General features: G+C 38.9%; 1 protein-coding gene across 2 annotated transcripts in view; it reads right to left on the bottom strand.

The window, feature by feature from the left end:
• The window catches only part of st6gal2a (ST6 beta-galactosamide alpha-2,6-sialyltranferase 2a), a 113,081-nt gene that overhangs the window by 17,543 nt on the left and 75,949 nt on the right, over positions 1 to 19,589 (bottom strand). For both annotated transcript variants that reach the window (XM_063006503.1, XM_063006504.1), the window contains exons 6-7: positions 5,506 to 5,603; positions 4,861 to 4,962 (exon numbers count right to left, since the gene is read on the bottom strand). In XM_063006503.1, coding sequence (XP_062862573.1) covers positions 4,861 to 4,962; positions 5,506 to 5,603 — 200 coding nt within the window. The remainder of the gene's footprint in view (positions 1 to 4,860; positions 4,963 to 5,505; positions 5,604 to 19,589) is intronic.

Raw genomic sequence — 19,589 nt, 5'->3', positions numbered from 1 at the left:
ATAACAGTGCTTACAGAAAATGTCAGGGGTTTATATACACCCATAACCCATAACGGCCAGGTCAAAAATATACACTACAATATCTTAAATTTGGTGGTGCAGAATGGGTCTGTGAATGATTGAAGCTGGTGAATTCTCTGTATGCATATATACATATTGCTGGTTGTACTGCACCCATCAGACTAAGCCACAGAGATGTTCACAAGTCACAAAATAGGAGTTCGAGTCAAGTCACGAGTCAATATAATATACACAAAACATATATTTGTAGCGTAGAAATAAGCAAATAATATGTAAGTTCAGATTAAAACAACAACAGATTTAATTGCAAAACAAAAGTGTGCAATAAATCACAGCATAGCGGCCAAAATCCAAAACACAGCAAAAAACCAAGGCATAACCACTGCTTACCTTAGCTTATGTTCTTCCAGATGCTATTACATTTATAACCGTGTGTTGTCCCATTAGGAAAATAATCTGTTATTTTGTAAATGTGTTTGTTGATTTGCAAATGTTTACCTGGTTGTGAAATAAAACACTAACTAGCGCTTCACTGACACATCATCTGTGTGACGCAAACTGAATAAATGCAAATAACAGCATTCCTTACTAAAAATTTAAATCAGAAGGTCTGATTGGTTCAGAAAGCGTTCTTTCAACCATTAGCGCTAATTCTGTAGGAGCGTTTCATTCACCCCAGTTGCTCCTGTGAAGTGCACTACGTAGGGTATTCCACCATTGTCACACGTAACTAATGTTCACACATGCTGATGCTAGGGACTCTTGGTGTTTATGAGTAATTTTTTTTGCGAGTCATGAGTCGAGTCCGAGTCATTTGAGTCCCCATCTCTGCTAAGCCACCATCATAATAATGGAATAGTCCTGGAAGCTCTGCTTACTGCATAAAAATCTGTTCACAGGTGCAAAGTACATAATACAGTGGCATATTACCCGAAGGCAAAAAGAAAACCCAAACTGTTACTATCCTGAGGAGGCATTTTTCCAGTTTGTCAATTCAATAACAACCTAAAAAGGGTCTGCCATCAATTAGTAGCTGCTAGAACTGAGGTGGGCAGTTAAATTTTCCAAGGGGCCACATAAGAAACTGGGACTGTTGTGGAGGGCGGGACCGATAGGGTGAACTTAATTCTGCTCAATATTAATTGTACCATTCTGCATCATTCAGGTTCTTGTATTTCTCTGTGTTTAGTACTGTAATGAGCCTAGATTTAAATTGTGATCCCTAAACAGCTTTACATCTGACGTCAGTAAACAAATACTTAGACGTCCATGTCTTGTTAAAACTTTACTGTCTCTATCAATCACACTCAGTTCTGTTCGGCAACACATTACGGTGCACACATGTAAATTTAAACTTATGTAAATTTAAAGAAACAGTGGTCCTTTTGTATTGCATGTGTGATGTTCATTCATTTACATCAGATTTTTAATTGCCACTGACTTCATGCGGGCCGGTTGGGGGCAGCCAAGGGGCCGGATGTGGCCCGCGGGCCGTACAATGCCCAGGTGTGTGCTAAAACATAGTTGTCCAGGGTCAAGGTCCAATTTCTGTAAACCAATAAGCAACCAGCTTAAAGCGTGCCAAAGTATTAAACAAATAAAGCAGCTCTGAGGTAAAACAGTGACATTGAAATAAACGCTGTGACTAGCTGAGTGTTCCGAATGTAGGTTTTAAACAGAGTCAGAAGAAACTGTTCATTACTAGGGCTAATTAAACATGCTAACTAAACAATATAGATACAATATATGAAAGCTCTTCATATATGATAACATGAGCACAGTGATTATAGGATGGTAAATCAAGTTGAACCTTTATAAAGAATCATGGTACAAACATACTCTAACAAACTCAATACTTACAGTGTTTATGGATATTAATCTTGCTAATGTAAAATATAGTAGTACATTTGGAAATTTAACTAAGTGAATCCAGAGAAATTGCTGTGTAAACAGGTAAAAAAATAATTTATATATTTAATACTGCATAAATTAAACATTAAATATATTATTAAAAATTATATTATATTATATATACTGTATATATATATATATATTATATTATAAATAATAATATAATATTTTAAATAAATACAGATCAAAGAGGATTTGCAATTCATTGCTGTCTGTTTTTATTTAATTTTTTTACCCCTAATGTTCCAACTTTTATGAAATTGATTGTAGAAGGAAAAATCGACCAGTTCACATTTAAGGTGGACAAGCCTGGAATATAAAATGATGCAAGATCAAACATTTACAGCATATTCATCCACCTGATAAGTGATAAAATGTAATGGTATTTAATCTACAGTATAATGTAAACACAGAAGAGTGTGGTGGTAAATGGTCATTACAGCCTTATCTGGACGTCTGAATGACCTTAAGCAGCATGTAATGAGCTTAAACGACTGTATGATTGTTGTGATGGTTCGAGTCGTTAATGGGACTCCTGCGCCTTTAAATAAATGTTACTTACTTACTTACTGCGCCTTTAAACGGCAACCGGTGGCATCGTAGTCATGGCAACTAACTTTGACATTCACTGAGAAGCCATGTGACTTTTATGGCAAAAGAACACGGGGTAGCGTAGTCAGTAATGTAAACAATAATAAATAAATACAAATAATTATCTTGCAATATAATACCAAAGCATCGTCTGTAAGTAGTGGCGTTTATATTCTCAGTTGTTTGTAAATGTTTAGTGAGTATATCACAGCGTTTTAGTAAAGCAATAAGCCACGAGAGGCCGTACGTTACTGTGATTTTAGCACGGGGATGACGTTAAAACTTTTTTCCCCGTGCTAAAATCATAACAGTAACGCACGGTCTCGAGTGGCTTATTGCTTTTATAAAACGGCGGTCAACATAAAATATAATAAATACAACAATGTTTAATCATAAATGTATTTATTGTGTATAAACTTACAATAAAGCGTTCTTCCACGACGCAAAATAGTTCGATTAACAGTGTTGCTAGGCAACATGAAGGCGAAAATAACATTAACTTTTGTATTCAGTGGCGTATTAATATGGAATGAGGTGAGGTGGTCCTAGGTGTGCGTTTATCGGGGATTTTACAACGGCTTCGAACACGGCTCAGCCAATCAGATTTTAGGACCGGAACTATCCGTTTTATAATTACAAATTTACTGTAATTAAATACTATTGTTACTGTTACTATAGCAATTAGTATCTTTACACAAAATGCTAACTCGTTAGCGCTATTTTACGCTTGGTTAAAGCTCATATTGTACCAGATGTAACACTTTACTACAGCTGTGTGCTTGTACTGTATTAAGTTCTTTATTGTTTTTATTGTTTGTATTTTTACTTCATTCTGGTGCACACAGTGTATCACACAGCTGGGAAGTAAATAAAACCGACTGTATTCTGAAGAGAGCTGTCTGTCTGTCTAGCTGAGAAAGGGGGATAAACTATTAGTGAGGGCAAAATGATTGTCTTAAAATACACTGTAAAATCCTACATAAATGCTGATTTTGTGACCTGCAAAGTGACCGCATCCCACCAGTAGATGATGTTAAGAAATATTTACACATAATCCCAAAATGTACAAGAAGATAAGTAAAAAAATTAGGCAGAAGGAGGAAATGTAATGAAAGTGAAAACAAGTTTGTACTTCAGGAAGAAAAACGGTGCGTAATGATTCTTGTGTTATGAGGCTGTGTCTGTGGTAAAGGAGGACAGTATAAATGCAGAATTCAGCCTCCAAGAAAAACAACAGACTGCAATCACAGCAGGATACGTTACAATCGGCCCTTTGAGGACCACAATAATGCTGATGTGGCCCTCAGTGAAAATGAGTTTGACACCCCTGTTCTAGAGGAATATTAATATTCTCTCTTGCAGGATTGTGTATTCAGTATAGCATTCAGTACTGCTGCTACTTTGTTAGTGAGCATCCCAAAAGCTTAGACCACCTGAATCTTATTAGAGTAAATCAACACGACCAAGATAAAAACACACGATCAAAGCAAAACATCCCAAGTCTACATATTTATAAGAAATCTACATACAGTGGTACCTTGTAACTCAATGTCCCCTAAACTTAAAATCTTTGGAACTCAATGCCCTTCGTCGAGAAATTTGTACCCTTAAACTCCACGTTTCTTTTAAACTCAACGTGTTCAGTTTGTTATTCAAAAATGTATTTATTTAATTTCAAATTAACAATGAACAGCCACTTTGTTCAGCGCTCAGCTTGAGCGGTGCGGTAAAATGTTATCAAAATGTGCATATAAGTTTGTGTTTAGCTAGATTTCCCTCACTGTTTCACTTTTAAACTTGTGTTATAGCTCAGGGTTCTGAGAAATTATAATAATCAGCTTTTTATTTTAGTGTTTTTATATTATATTTGTGTTATTTTCAGTGTATAGTGTCAAAAACTACCCTATTATTTTACATAAGCCTAAAATATATGCAAAATATGTGCAGTATCGCATACGAGGAGTCACACACTGCTCTTCACCATTCCCCGTCTCTGTGCAGGCACCATCAGCCAGCCAGCAAAGGCCGCAATTACAGCAGCAGCAATGAGGAATCCCTTTGGCCTGCCCACCCTGCGGCATCCGACAGCTTATTATGTCTGTGTAGGCGACCAGCTGGCCCATAGCAGAGCAGTGGTGGGCTAGTGTGTTCTACCACTGCACCATCTTGTTCAACTCAGTCTTTCAACTGTATAATATAACTGAATTATAAACCAAGAAAATATATAATCTTTTTGAAGCCTTGATGTTTTCCAACAGGCTTCTAATCCGTACATACGTTTTTACATCTCTTTATTTTCCCTTTATGCATTGTGACCAAAGCAGCATTGTTACTTACTTTGTCCAGGTTGACAGTGTACGGTGCAGGGTCCCACGCCACCAATGTTGTATCTTTATACAGTGAGCTGGTGATGAACTTGTGAGCAGGGTTAGCCACAATCTGCAAAAATGTGAAAAAAAAAAAAACATAAATGAAGTGTTCAAGTGATGAAAAACAAAAGTACATTTCTCACCGCCACTCATCACTCCCCCATGATGTGTTTAATCATTAGCTTTAAGCTTTTATCAGCTGGTTACTAAACACACAGGCTGTCTTTTTTGCTTTGTGTCTATTTACTCAGTACATATAAGTCCAGAACACAATATTTAGCCTCTAAGCACGCTTTGTACAGTGCTGTGAAGTGAGTTGGGCGAATATACACCCTCCTTGGACATCCCAAAGGGGGTAAAAAGCAGCACATGATGCCACATTCTAAACAGATTTAAATGCAGGTGCCATTGAATGCTACCAGTCTGGAAATAGTTATAAAGCTATCTGGGACTCCAACCACACTGAGAACCATAATGCACAAATAGAGAAAAGTTGGAACTGTGGTAACCCTTCCCAGGGGTGGCCGGCTTTACTTGCCTCAGTTAAGGTCAATGGACATTATTCCACAATCACAAACACTAGACAAAAAAAATTGACAGGACACAATCTTACCTGGGAGTTAATTATTCGTATAGTGGTCTTATTCCCAACATCTCGTTCATATCCTTTTGTGGGGGCCGAATTAAACCTCAAAACAGCATCATGGGAATCTGGAAGAGAAAAATTACAATTTAGTTTGATTAAGATTTTATTTTTTATCAATGATAACACATGATACTTTCATTTATCCAAATAACCAAAACAATAATATAAAAAAATCTCTTTCCTCCAGTACAAAATAAGGACTATTATTTTCTTAAGAAAAAACTTGGTGTGCATAATAATGACAACAATTATGTGCAAAATAATCTAGCTGTGACGTATTAAATAGGCCAGAAATAATTTGCTGTTGAAACAAAATAGTTATTTTACTTTCCAGGACAAATAGAAACAAAGAGACATGAAAGGCCACAGGTTGGGCGGCATATGGGTGAGTTAATGAACAATGAGCTCCAAGGATTTGTCTAACACTTTTTGATAAATGTATTCAGTGCCCCTTGACCACTGAGAGGTGGCTCCGTGGAACAGTTAATGATGCAGATAAATTGTTGAGAGCAATGCCCTTATGCTTGATCGCTCTTTTTCGCTCATTGGTAGGCATTGGAAGATTGTATGTTTTTTAATACTTCGCTTTGCCAATACAGAAATAGGGGCGATTTTATGGAAATAATAGTGTAAACTATACGTACGTAAAGTACGGACGCACCTTATGCACATGAATCAGAGCACGCATAGTGAGGCTCTTATTCTGTGTTTGTGTTTTGGTGAATAAGTGCTCTTTTCTTTTGACTTTGTGCTTATAGGACATGTGTATTCGGTTATTATTATTATTATTTTTTTCCCCCCTTTTTCTCCCCCTTTAGCGCATCCAATTTTTCAATTTGCATCGTGCTTCCTCTCTGTCTATGCCGAACCCTGCCCTGACCGAGGAGATCGAAGCTAACCCATATCCCCTCCGAAACATGGGCAGCAGCCGGATGCATTTTTGCCACCCACACATTGATGAGTGTGGCGCCACCCAGCGTTGCATGCGGAGAGACACACCCTGAGGGCACTCTTCCTCATCTCTGTGCAGGCGCCTCTAATCAGCCGGCAGAGGTCGTAATCGCATTCTGACAGAGAGAGACCCACATCCGGTTCTTTGTCCCACCCCCCAACTGAGCAACCGGCCAGTCGTTGCTCATACAGCCACTCAGTTTCGAACCGGTGAAGCAGAGCTGGATTCGATACGAGGTATTCAGAATCCAGCCCTGGTTGCAGCGTGTCTTTTTACCGCTGCGCCACCTGAGCGGCTATTCGGTTATTATTAAAAATTTACAAATGTATTCACCCAGCAAACACAACTATGCGTTAGCTGCTTGGTGGTGATACGCCATGATGGTAACGTTGTGAGAAAGTAAGGAAAACAAGAAATCGGACCACTTTATTTACAACCCCACTGAGAGCAGCTACTGTAATACTATGTATTACAATAATACACTTAAATGTCATGAAAATTCATTCAGATTTAGCAATCTAATTATGCATCTACCTTAATTATTAAAAAATATCGGTATTGGCGATACTGGCCCTGTATTTACTTGGTATCGGATCGATAACAAATTTTGCAGTATCGCACAGCACTCGCATTTAGTCTCTATGCTGGGTGTCTGATTTTATGCATAAAGGTTTACTTTGGCTGCAGGTCTTCAAACCAACCACACATGAGCTACATCTGATTCTACTAAACTTGTGTATCAGCTTATGTTCCTCCTAATTGGTATAATAACACTGCAACTATGGTGGCCATTTGTATTTAAGACTGGACACTGTTTAACAACGAACGATCGCTTTATGGTTCATTCTCACTTAATATAAAACAGCTCCCTCTAGTGATCAAATACTGCATTGGTGCAAACAAGTGATTGAAAATGGGTGAAGACCAGCAATCCAAGTCAAAAGTTTACATCCACTTTAAAGGTTTAATGATTTGTGTAACTGTATAAACCTGGCCCTGTGTGGAGTGATTGCATCATAGCGACTAAATCAATCACCGTGGCATGATCAGACCTGTCAAATCATTTAAATAAAACCTGTCTGGCAAGCACGAAGGTCTTAAAAAGCAGCACATGATGCCACGTTCTAAACAGATTCAAATACAGATGCCTGTAAAGGGTTACAAAGCCATTGCTAAGGCTCTGGGACCCCAGTACACCACAGTGAGAGCCATTAGCAACAAATTGAGATAGCATGAAACAGTGGTAAACCTTACCAGGAGTGACTGGCATACTAAAATTTAATCCAGTACTCATCCAGGAGGTCACAAAAAACCTAAGACTTATCACTAGTTATTACAAATGTTTGCAGTTGTTACTGCCAACTGTGGAACAACCTGTTATTAAAATTAGGGGGCAATTACTTTTTCACATAAGTAATTTTAATCTTCATAAATGAAAAGCTGCATTTGTGTTGACTTATTCGTAAACTTAGTGGGAAGATCTCAAACATTTATGTGAGATATGCAAAAATACATAAAGAGAGCACCTTTTGTGTCTAGACAAATAGGGCTAGTTTGGCTGGACCAATAAAAAGCACATGGAACAGTGGCATTTTGCCAAGGTTCAGGAGACAACTAAATTTTTTTATATTAAGCTGGGGAAAAAACTGTCTTAATTGTCAGACGTTAGCCAAGAACTTTCAGGTCTACCATGAATTACATGTTGAAAAAGTCAAAAGTCTTGCAAAATTGTTATTAAAAACATTTGTTTTAGTCAAAAGAAAACCAGCTGCAATCCCAAGAAGGTCGTATCATACATGTGTACATAAACTATATGCAGTATGGGCGGCGCGGCGGTTCAGTGGATAGTACTGTCAGCTTACAGCAATAAGGTCCTGGGTTCGATCCCCAGGTGGGGCGGTCTGGGTCCTTTCTGTGTAATGTTCTCCGTGTCTGCGTGGGTTTCCTCCGGGAGCTCTGGTTACCTCCCACGGTCCAAAGACGTGCAAGTGAGGTGAACTGGAGATACAAAATTGGCCATGACTGTGTTTGACTTCAAAACGTGAACAGATGAACCTTGTGTAACCAGTAATTTACCTGTCCTGTCATTGATGTAGCCAAAGTGTGTAAAACATGACGTTAAAATTAGAGATGCATGAGTACCGATACTGGTATCGGGTATTTGCCCGATACCGCCGTCATTCACTTGTACTCGTACTCGCAAACGAGGCTCCGATACTAAACATCCGATACCGTGTGCCTAGTGCACGTTGCTGCGTTATGCCTAGTTCACACTACACGATTTTTGCCCTGATTTTCGCTCGGCGACTGGTCGGCACTAGATTTTCCGGCTCGGGAGCAACTCGCCGTTCACTCGGCGATCAAAACTCGGCTCTCGATCGCTAAGTGTGAACTATCCAACAACTCGATCCGACCGGCTCGCCGACCGGATCGAGTTTTCTAGCATGTCAGATATCTGATCTGAGATGTGCGACTGTGGATGAGTGACATGTCGAACAGCCAATGAGAACACAGGATACGGTGTGAGGGGAAACGCAGGAGAGGAGTGTAAACAGGTGGGACAGGGGGATAATATAGTTTATATCAGAATACACCGGCACACACACGTTTTACAGTATTTCTGACCTGATCGTTCTCTACAACAAATACAGTAGTGTTCAAAAAAATAGCAGTGATTTAAAAAAAGAGAATAAAGCACAAAATCATTATAATAACTTTTATTTCCATAAATGCAAATGCACTGAAAATACTACACTTTCAATTCTAAATCAAAACATTAACAAAATTTAGCCAGTTTGTGTTCATCCTTTACAGAAAGTTAAGAAAAATGAATATCCGGCTGTTCAAAAAAATAGCAGTGCCAGCATTTTTCTTTAAAAACTCAAAAATTTTTTGTATAAACTGAAAATGTTTAAGGTTTCACTTTACTTTAAATTACTGAACTAATATTTAGTGGTATAACAATTGTTCCTGAGATCTGTGTTGCATGGAGTCAACCAACTTCTGGCACCTCTGAACAGGTATTCCAGTCCAGGATGATTAGACTACATTCCTCAGTTCTTCTGCAATTTTGGGTTTTGCCTCAAAAGAACGCATTTCAGATATCAGCCCACAAGTTCTCTCTGGGACTGAAGTCAGGGGATTGGGCTGGCCACTCTATTACCTCAATCTTGTTTGTCTGTAATCAAAATGTTTTGGGTCATTGTCATGTTGAAACACCCATTTTAAGGACATTTCTTCTTCGACATAGGGCAACATGATCTCCTCAAGTATTCTGATATATTTAAACTGATCCATGATCCCTCGTATGCCATAAATAGGCGTAACACCATGGTATGAAAAACATCCCCATATTCTGGAGGTGATCACTGGCTGAGCCTTTGCTATTTTGGCTATTCTTCAATCCATTCGAACAGTAGTTCCACGCTTCCTTCTGCGTCTTTCAGGTTTTGATTTTCACTTCAAGGCATTTGAGATCATTTTAGCTGAACAGCCAATAATTTGCTGCACTTCTCTGTATGTTTTTTCCATCTACAATCAACTTTTTAATCAAAGTACGCTGTTCATCAGAACAATGTCTGGAACAACCCATTTTACCCAGTATTTCAGAAGGAAATGCACTATGACCAATCTGTGCAACATTTGCCACCCTCCTACCTTAAATAAGGGCCAAAATTGACACCCGTTCTTCTGCAGAATGAATGACTTCACCATCTGAACTCCTCACTGTTATTATTTTGAACAAGCCCCTTTCAATCAATGCTTTGATTACTCAGAATGAACGGCATGCATGTCCTAATTGTTGGGTTTGTCTTGTTTTCATTACTCTACTACACTTTCAAGTAAATTTTTTGCTATGTAGACATATCACTTCTACTAAAAACAGTGATTCATCAGGTTAATGGTGTTGGACTGCTATTTTTTTGAACACCACTGTAACAACAAAACACCAACATTGCAAAAATATTTATTAACCTCCAACTCACTACAGAACAATCCATGCAATTCGTGTTGCCAAATTCACTCAGATTCATTTATTTTTCCTCCTTGATTTCATCACGTCAGCGCACAAACACTTTGATCACTCGCTACTTGTTGACGTGCATTTTTGAACGTGGTATCATTAAACTTCTCGTCACTTCTCACGTATGTTTTTGTAAAAAAAAAAAAACGGTAATCTAAATAGGTATTGGTATCGGTATCAGCAAGTACAAAAATACATGTACTTGTACTCGTACTCGGTTGGGAAAAAAATGGTATTGATGCATCCCTAGTTAAAATCCTAATAAATAAATAAATAAACTGTATGCACTACAAATTGGGTGGCACGGTGGCTAAGTGGGTAGCACTGTCGCCTCACAGCGAGAAGGTCCTGGGTTCGATCCCCGGGTGGGGCGGTCCGGGTCCTTTCTGTGTGGAGTTTGCATGTTCTCCCCGTGTCTGCGTGGGTTTCCTCCGGGTGCTCCGGTTTCCTCCCACAGTCCAAAGACATGCCGCTAGGCTAATTGGAGACACTGAATTGTCCCATAGTTACCTAGCCGCTGGGATGCACAGACCAGTGCATTGTAGTGCCGGTCCCAAGCCCGGATAAAATAGGGAGGGTTGTGTCAGGAAGGGCATCCGGCGTAAAACTGTACCAAATCCCGCCGGCGACCCCTAACGGGAAGAAGCCGGAAATGCCGACCCCGTAACCGAAAAACGGGACAAAGGCTGAGGAACAAGAAGAAGCAGTATGCACTACAAACTATTTTATGATAAATGGGGACAGAATTGACAGAACAATATCTGATTTTTATTCCTCAGCCCCACAGATACAGTTTTATTGTCAATTAACAATTTTTTTGAGGGCACGACTGTAACAGGGGCAGACAGGTAGACTTCAAATGCTAGCAGTCTACGAGTCATTCTATAATTTGGGGTACATTCCATGTCCAATGATAATAATAATTTTTATTCTAACTATTTTCTTTAAAAATATCATATTTTACCTATTAATGACATTAAAAAACATGTTGTAATATCACAAAAACATTATGTGCATTCTATGCTTCATGTAGCTTGAAATTTGTCATGAGGTTCCTAAATGAACAGTTTTTGCTGTGTCCGTTTTTTAAGTTGAGGGTGCCTTGGTTTCAAAATAATGAATAAAATTATTAAGGGCAACAACATCTATTTTTTTTATTTATCTCAATAGTTTAAATACTAAAAAAAAATATTTTTTCAATTGAGTTTCTATTTTAAATAATTTTAACTATGTTACTAACAGAACTCCACTCGGCAACTCAAAAATGGTTTGTTCTAAAACTATGTGACCAGCATTACATGATATCATTTATCTCTGTGGTGGGTATATTGAACAAACTGTGGTGAATGTTCTATTATTTTTAAAAATATTTTATCTATAATAGAACATTGTCAATGAGTATATTAATTGACCGTCAACTATGTTACATACATTGTTATGGTTACAATTTTTTTTATAATTTTAATTCAAATGTATGTTCAAATTAGACATTACTCTGTTCAAGAAATGACATGTGGTCAGCCAGGCAAGGTCTACCACTGAAGTTATGGGTCAAAATAGGGAAATTGTCAACTATGTTACCTGTCAACTAAGTTACCTCGTAGTCTACATCTACTTGCCCTTTTAAATAAAATAAAAAATAATTATGTTTAAGTTTTGCAACTAGTGGATATGTTACACTAAAGGAAAATATTAACTTAAACCACTGTTCTGTTGAGAGAGAACACTGTTTTTGTACTTTTTGGTGATGTGAAATGTACCCCAAATTTTAGAATGACCCCTACACTATTTGTGGAAATTCGGCAATATTAAAGTTACACCGGTATTTTAAGTAGCTTAAAATAAAATGTAGTAATGAACAGCTTTGTTTTCAGATTTTTTCGAACCTTAAAATGCGATGTAATAATGTAGCAGTAATTTAAAACCACTAGGTGGCAGAAGAAGACTAGCGGTAGCAAGCTAAGTCCTTGTGTAAAAGCTAATAATACACCCTAAACAGGTTTCTGGCCCATTAAAGGCATTCCTCATTTACTCATTCACTTAGGGGGGCATTTAAATTGGCCAACTAACCTTCTAGCATGTTCATTAGTAGGAACCATGGTGAAAAATCCTAAATTTAACATAAAATAATTAAAGAGATAAATCCTGGTCCACAGTATCCTGGGCTTTAACTGCTGCATCATATTGCAGCCTCGGAGAGAAGCAACGTTTAGCAGATCATAATATAGAAATTATGCGAGCTAATAACTGAAATTAATAGTGACGCTTGGGATTGTTTGATCACACTCCACGTCAAATGTATTCAGTTTCTTTTTGCGTCTTCGCTATGTGCAATTAACTACGTGCAATTCAAATGTGCAATTTTCTAGTACTGCTTGCTGTCTGTTTTTGTGTTGATCTCATCTGTTTATTAAACTAAATGTTGGTCTTACGTCTGTTTGTATGCACCCGAGTTATAGCTTCTGCAATTTAATTCGTATAGCAATATTTGGTTGGACCGCCTTTAGCTTTGATTACGACACGCGTTCGCTGTGGCATCGTTTCCACAAGCTTCTGCAATGTCACAACATTTATTTCTGTCCAGAGTTGCATTCATTTTTCCCCAAGATCTTGTATTGATGATGGGAGATTTGGACCACTGCGCAAAGTCTTCTCCAGCACATCCCAAAGATTCTCAATGGGGTTCAGGTCTGGACTCTGTGGTGGCCAATCCATGTGTGAAAATGATGTCTCATGCTCCCTGAACCACTGTTTCACAATTTGAGCCCGATGAATCCTGGCATTGTCCTCTTGGAATATGCCCGTGCCATCAGGGAAGAAAAAATCCATTGATGGAATAACCTGGTGGTTCAGTATATTCAGGTAATCAGCTGACCTCATTCTTTGGGCACATAGCGTTGCTGAACCTAGACCTGACCAACTGCAGCAACCCCAGATCATAGCACTGCCCCCACAGGCTTGTACGGTAGGCACTAGGCATGATGGGTGCATCACTTCAGCCGCCTCTGTTCTTACCCTGATGCACCCATCACTCTGGAACAGGGTAAATCTGGACTCATCAGACCACATGACCTTCTTGCATTGCTCCAGAGTCCAATCTTTATGCTCCCTAGCAAATTGAAGCCGACAAGTGGTTTTCTTAAGGCTACACAGTTGTTTAGTCCCAATACCTTGAGTTCCCTTCGCATTGTGCGTGTGGAAATGCTCTTACTTTCACTATTAAACATTTCCCTGAGTTCTACTGGAGTTTTTCTACCATTTGATTTCACCAAACGTTTAAGTGATCGCCGATCACGATCATTCAAGATTTTTTTCCGACCACATTCCTTCCTTGAAGATGATGTTTCCCCCCACTGTCCTTCCACTTTTTAATAATGCGCTGGACAGTTCTTAACCCGATTTTAGTAGTTTCAGCAATCTTCTTAGATGTTTTCTCTGCTTGACGCATGCCAATAATTTGACCCTTCTGAAACAGATGAACATCTTGATTTTCACGACCACAGGATGTGTCTTTCGACATGGTTGTTTAACAAATGAGAAGCTACTCACTGCATCAGTTAGGGTTAAGTAACTTGTTGCCAGCTGAAACATAATCACCCATGCAGTAATTATCCAAATGGGAGGCTCTTACCTATTTGCTTAGTTAAATTCAGGTGGTGACCTTTTTTTGGCCAGGCAGTGTATAAGGACAATAAAGCCTTTCTGATTTTATGCTTTTGTCTGTTTAAATAAGGAAGGGTGGGGTGACAGACTTGCCATTATGATTCATTTATTTATTGGGATTTTAGCGTCATGTTTTACACACCTTGGTTACATTCATGACAGAACATGTAGTTACACAAGATATATCAGTTCACAATTTTAATGTCAAACACACTCATGGACAATTTCCTCTTTGCTGTGAGGTGACGGTGCTACCCACTGAGCCACCGTGCCGCCCTGCTGTTATGATAAATGTGTAGAGACACTGTTGACTCTGAGTTTTTCAAACAAATGGGTCGCACAGAAAATAATAATGATTAAATAAACTTGTGGAGGCTTTATGTTGCATCTTGTAAACCACAGTGGTAACAGATTGTAGAGAGCAAAACAGAGAGAGTAAGATGCACTGTTTTTTATATTTTCCCCACTTTTTTCCCCCAATTTTCTCTCCCCCCTAATCTAGTCGTGTCCAATTACCCTGATTGCGTCCTCTATACTGATTCGACCCTTCACCGCTGACTGAGGACGCCTCTCAACTGACATACGCCGCCTCTGGCACGTACAGTAAGTACAGACTGCATTTTTCACCTGCACGAGTCGAGTTCATTCACTGACGGGCACTGTGTACGGAAGGCCACACCCCCATCAGCATTATTCCTCAGCCCTGTGCAGGCGCCATCAGTCCTGGGTTTAGTTCCCTGACCAGGCGGGCAGGGTCCTTTCTGTGTCAAGTCCGTTCTCCCTGTGTCTGTGTGGGTTTCCTCTGGGTGCTCTGGTTTCCACCCACAAGTCCAAAGGCCAAAGTGAGCTACTTGTGTGTGTTTGCTTGCTCTGTGATGGGATGTTTCCTGCCTCTTACTCAGCGTTTTTGAACCTATCACGACCAGACCAGGATAAAGTAGAAGTAAAACATACAATAATAATGTGATTGAAGTATTTACTGTGCAAAGTACATGTAGGTGTGTGGCCATAAATAGCTTAGCAAATACACTGTAATCATTTATCTAACACACACACACACACCGAACAGTGCACTTATTAACACAATTTAGCATAACACTATGCTCTTTCCAGCAGTGACACTGAGGTGCATCATCAATACCCATCAATCGAAAATTCATAATACACACAGACCAGTACAACACACACACAACCATGTTATTAAAACAGTGCCACTGAATTGCTGAGAATGGTCCACCACCCAAGTAACAACTTGATAATAACTGTAGGGGTCTTATGGGGATCCATTTTTATTGAGCAATATCATACAGAAGGTGACAAAGTGTACGGAGCAACAGCTATGCTCTAGTTCATCTATATGTTACGCTGTATGGAATGAAATAATCAATGAACCAAAGTGCCAGATAGGTGTACCTAATAAAGTGCTAATTGTCAGATTAATGTCAATGATTAATGTCTTTTAAAGTGTGCCTGGTTCATTTAATCAACTCTTTAGTACAAGTCAGAACAAATGTCAGTATAAGTCAGTTATTGAGACTTCATACAATGTTGTGGGTCATTGTCATGACAACAGTTTCACAAACCTGGCCCGTGCTGCTACAGCGGATGCCAAGGGTAGCAAAATGTGGGCACCATTCATTTTAAATACATTCTATATACAGAAGTGACAGTTTAATAAAAAAAAAAATTGGCAAAACAAAAGTGCTCAAGATTTTGGATCAAAATAATAAGAGCTACACCGATCAGCCATAACATTAAAACCACCGCCTTGTTTCTACACTCACTGTCCATTTTATCAGCTCCACTTATCATATAGAAGCCCTTTGTACTTCTACAATTACTGACTGTAGTCCATCTGTTTCTCTGCATGCTTTGTTAGCCCCCTTTCCTGCTGTTCTTCAATGGTCAGGATCATTCTCAGCACTGCAGTGACACTGACGTGGTGGTGTGTTAGTGTGTGTTGTGCTGGTATGAGTGGATCAGACACATCAATGCTGATGGAGTTTTTAAACACCTCAGTGTCACTGCTGGACTGAGAATAGTCCACCAACCAAAAATATATTCAGCTAACAGCGCCCCATGGGCAGCGTCCTGTGACCATGGATGAAGGTCTAGAAGATGACCAACTCAAACAGCAGCAATAGATGAGTGATCGTGTCTGACTTTACATCTACAAGGTGGACCAACTAGGTAGGAGTGTCTAATAGAGTGGACAGTGAGTGGACACTGTATTTAAAAACTCCAGCAGCACTGCTGTGTCTGATCCACTCATACCAACACAACACACACTGACACACCACCACCATGTCAGCGTCACTGCAGCGCTGAGAATGATCCTGACCATTGAAGAACAGCAGGAAAGGGGGCTAACAAAGCATGCAGAGAAAGAGATGGACTACAGTCAGTAATTGTAGAACTACAAAGTGTAAGTATGTAGACACACCATAGGAATAGGAATAAGAATTACATCATCAATGACCTCGGGTTTCAACTAAATGTCCACATGTAGATGTTCCTAACAACTCTATCTGTATGCCGGCTGCTTTGGAAATTTACAGTAATCACATTTATTGTTGATGTTGTAAGCAATGCCCTGGAGTTTCTTCAGTTCAGGGGCTTTTTTTCCCTAGTGAGAAGTAAATAATTCTAATTTGCACGCTAGTCAAATGCAGCATATAGTCTGTGGTTCAGTGATGCGAAAACCAAAGACGCTGGTACCGAAATGTTGCTTCATCACCTTTCCTATTAATGAGACGTGATAACTGAGTTTAATGGTTTTGATAACTGAGGATACTAACTGTTGCAGTTTTGCAAGTGAAAAGCAGTCAGTGGTCGCACATGGCACGGAATTGTACTGTATGTACATAGAACATCCTGTTTTTGCTTTTTGTGATCGTGTTTGTGGTCGGGTTGTACGTATTTCTTCATGCAGCAGCAGATCATGGCAGGAAGTAACAACAGCTTACCCATGCACTCAAAACCACATGTTGCTATGTGTGGCTAACAGTAGGGGCTGCAGCTATCGATTATTTTTGTAATCAAGTTTTCTATCGATTATTCAGGGCAGTGATAGCTCAGTGGTTAAGGTACTGGACTAGTAATCAGAAGGCTGCAGGTTCAAGCCCCACCGCCACCACCAAGTTGCCACTGTTGGGTCCCTGAACCCTCAATTGCTTAAAATCATGTTCAGTCATAACTGTAAGTCGCTTTGGATAAAAGCGTCTGGTAAATGTAAATTATACTTTAATAAAGAGCAAAAATAAAAACATATAAGATTAAATAAGACGTGTCTCTTAAAACAAACTGTACATTTTTATTCCTTGCATACAGTACAGTTTAAAGAGAACATTACTGAAATGCAAAAACAAATACATCAAAAATAAATCAAATTACTTTTAAAATGTATACAGGCAACCTAAAACTAAGGAATAAAAAATAATAAACAATAATACATAAACATTGCCTCGAATTTGTGCAACTTTCAGAACTAAGTTTCAGCTACAGCTCACGCAGAACATAAACCTTTAATATTTTGTTGGGAGGCTTTGTGGCATTTGTAGGAGGTTCTGTCAGGATTGTATCTCCTAGATGAGGTAGATTTGGTGTTTGTGTGCGTGTACAGTGGTGTTCAAAAAAATAGCAGTCCAACACCATTAACCTGATAAATCACTGTTTTTAGTAGAAGTGATATTTCTACATAGCACAAAATTTACTTGAAAGTGTAGTAGAGTAATGAAAACAAGACAAACCCAACAATTAGGACATGCATGCCGCTCATTCTGAGTAATCGAAGCATTTATTGAAAGGGGGTTGTTCAAAATAATAGCAGTGAGGAGTTCAATTGGTGAAGTCATTAATTATGCAGAAGAACGGGTGTCAATTTTGGTCCTTATTTAAGTTAGGAGGGTGGCAAATGTTGCACAGGTTGGTCATAGTGCATTTCCTTCTGAAATACTGGATAAAATGGGTTGTTCCAGACACTGTACTGATGAACAGTGTACTTTGATTAAAAAGTTTTTTGTAGAGGGAAAAACATACACAGAAGTGCAGCAAAGTCTAGGCTGCTCAGCTAAAATGATCTCAGATGCCTTAAAGACGCGGAAGGAAGCGTGGAACTACTGTTCGAATGGATTGAAGAATAGCCAAAATAGCAAAGGCTCAGCCAGTGATCACCTCCAGAAAGATCAAGGAACATCTGAAGTTAGCAGTGAGTACAGAAGATGATTAAATGAAGCCAATTTACCAGCAAGAACTCCTTGCAAAGTCCCGTTGTTAAGAAAAAGACGTCCTGAATGGGTTCAAATTTGCCAAAGAACACATTGACTGGTCCAAAGAAAAATGGCTCAACATTTTGTGGACTGATGAAAGCAAAATTTTTCTTTTTGGGTCTAGTGGCCGTAGACAGTATGTCAGACGACCCCCGAGCACTAAATTCAAGCCACAGTACACTGTGAAGACAGTAAAGCATGGTGGTACAAAATGATGATATGGGATGTTTTTCATACCATGGTGTTACGTCTATTTATCAAATACGAGGGATCATGAATCAGTTTAAATACATCAGAATACTTGAGCAGATCATGTTGCCCTATGTCAAAGAAGAAATGTCCTTAAAATGGGTGTTTCAACATGACAATGACCCAAAACATCTTGATTACAGACAAAGAAGATTGAGGTAATAGAGTGGCCAGCACAATCCCCTGACTTCAGTCCCAGAGAGAACTTGTGTTCTGACATCTGAAACGCGTTTTTTTTTAGGCAAAACCCAAAATTGCAGAAGAACTGAGGAATGTAGTCTAATCATCCTGGACTGGAATACCTGTTCAGAGGTGCCAGAAGTTGGTCGACTCCATGCAACACAGATCTCAGGAACAATTGTTATACCACTAAATATTAGTTCAGTAATTTAAAGTAAAGTGAAACCTTAAACATTTTCAGTTTATACAAACATTTTTTGAGTTTTTAAAGAATTTTGCTGTCAAACTTAACACTGAATTAGAATAAACCTAGCAACAATGCAAGCAAGAGATAAACTGTAGAAAAAGTCATTTAAGATGTAAACAAAAAAGGGGACAAGGGGGACAGCTGATTAACATGTTTGGTAATAAACCTAATTTAATCCTGCTGGCTAGTTTAGACGCAGTATTAGCTGATCCTCATCACACAGTAAAATGCTTAACATATAAAAATAAAACCCCCAAAAATATGTGCATTCTGTATGAATAGATTGTTTACCTCAGTGCTAAAACCCATTAAAAACTCATTAATTGAACCGACACACAAAACAATACTTTTGCCTCCCAATCAATATCATGTTAACCAAAAAAATGTTTAATCACATGACAAACCACCTCCCAGCACAAGCCAAACCAATCTGTATGCATAATAAATAGGAGCACAGCCTTATGGCCC

The sequence above is a fragment of the Trichomycterus rosablanca genome, chromosome 12 (genome assembly GCF_030014385.1).
Source record: "Trichomycterus rosablanca isolate fTriRos1 chromosome 12, fTriRos1.hap1, whole genome shotgun sequence".
Taxonomy (NCBI): domain Eukaryota; kingdom Metazoa; phylum Chordata; class Actinopteri; order Siluriformes; family Trichomycteridae; genus Trichomycterus; species Trichomycterus rosablanca.
This window is presented reverse-complemented; position numbering and strand designations above follow the sequence as displayed.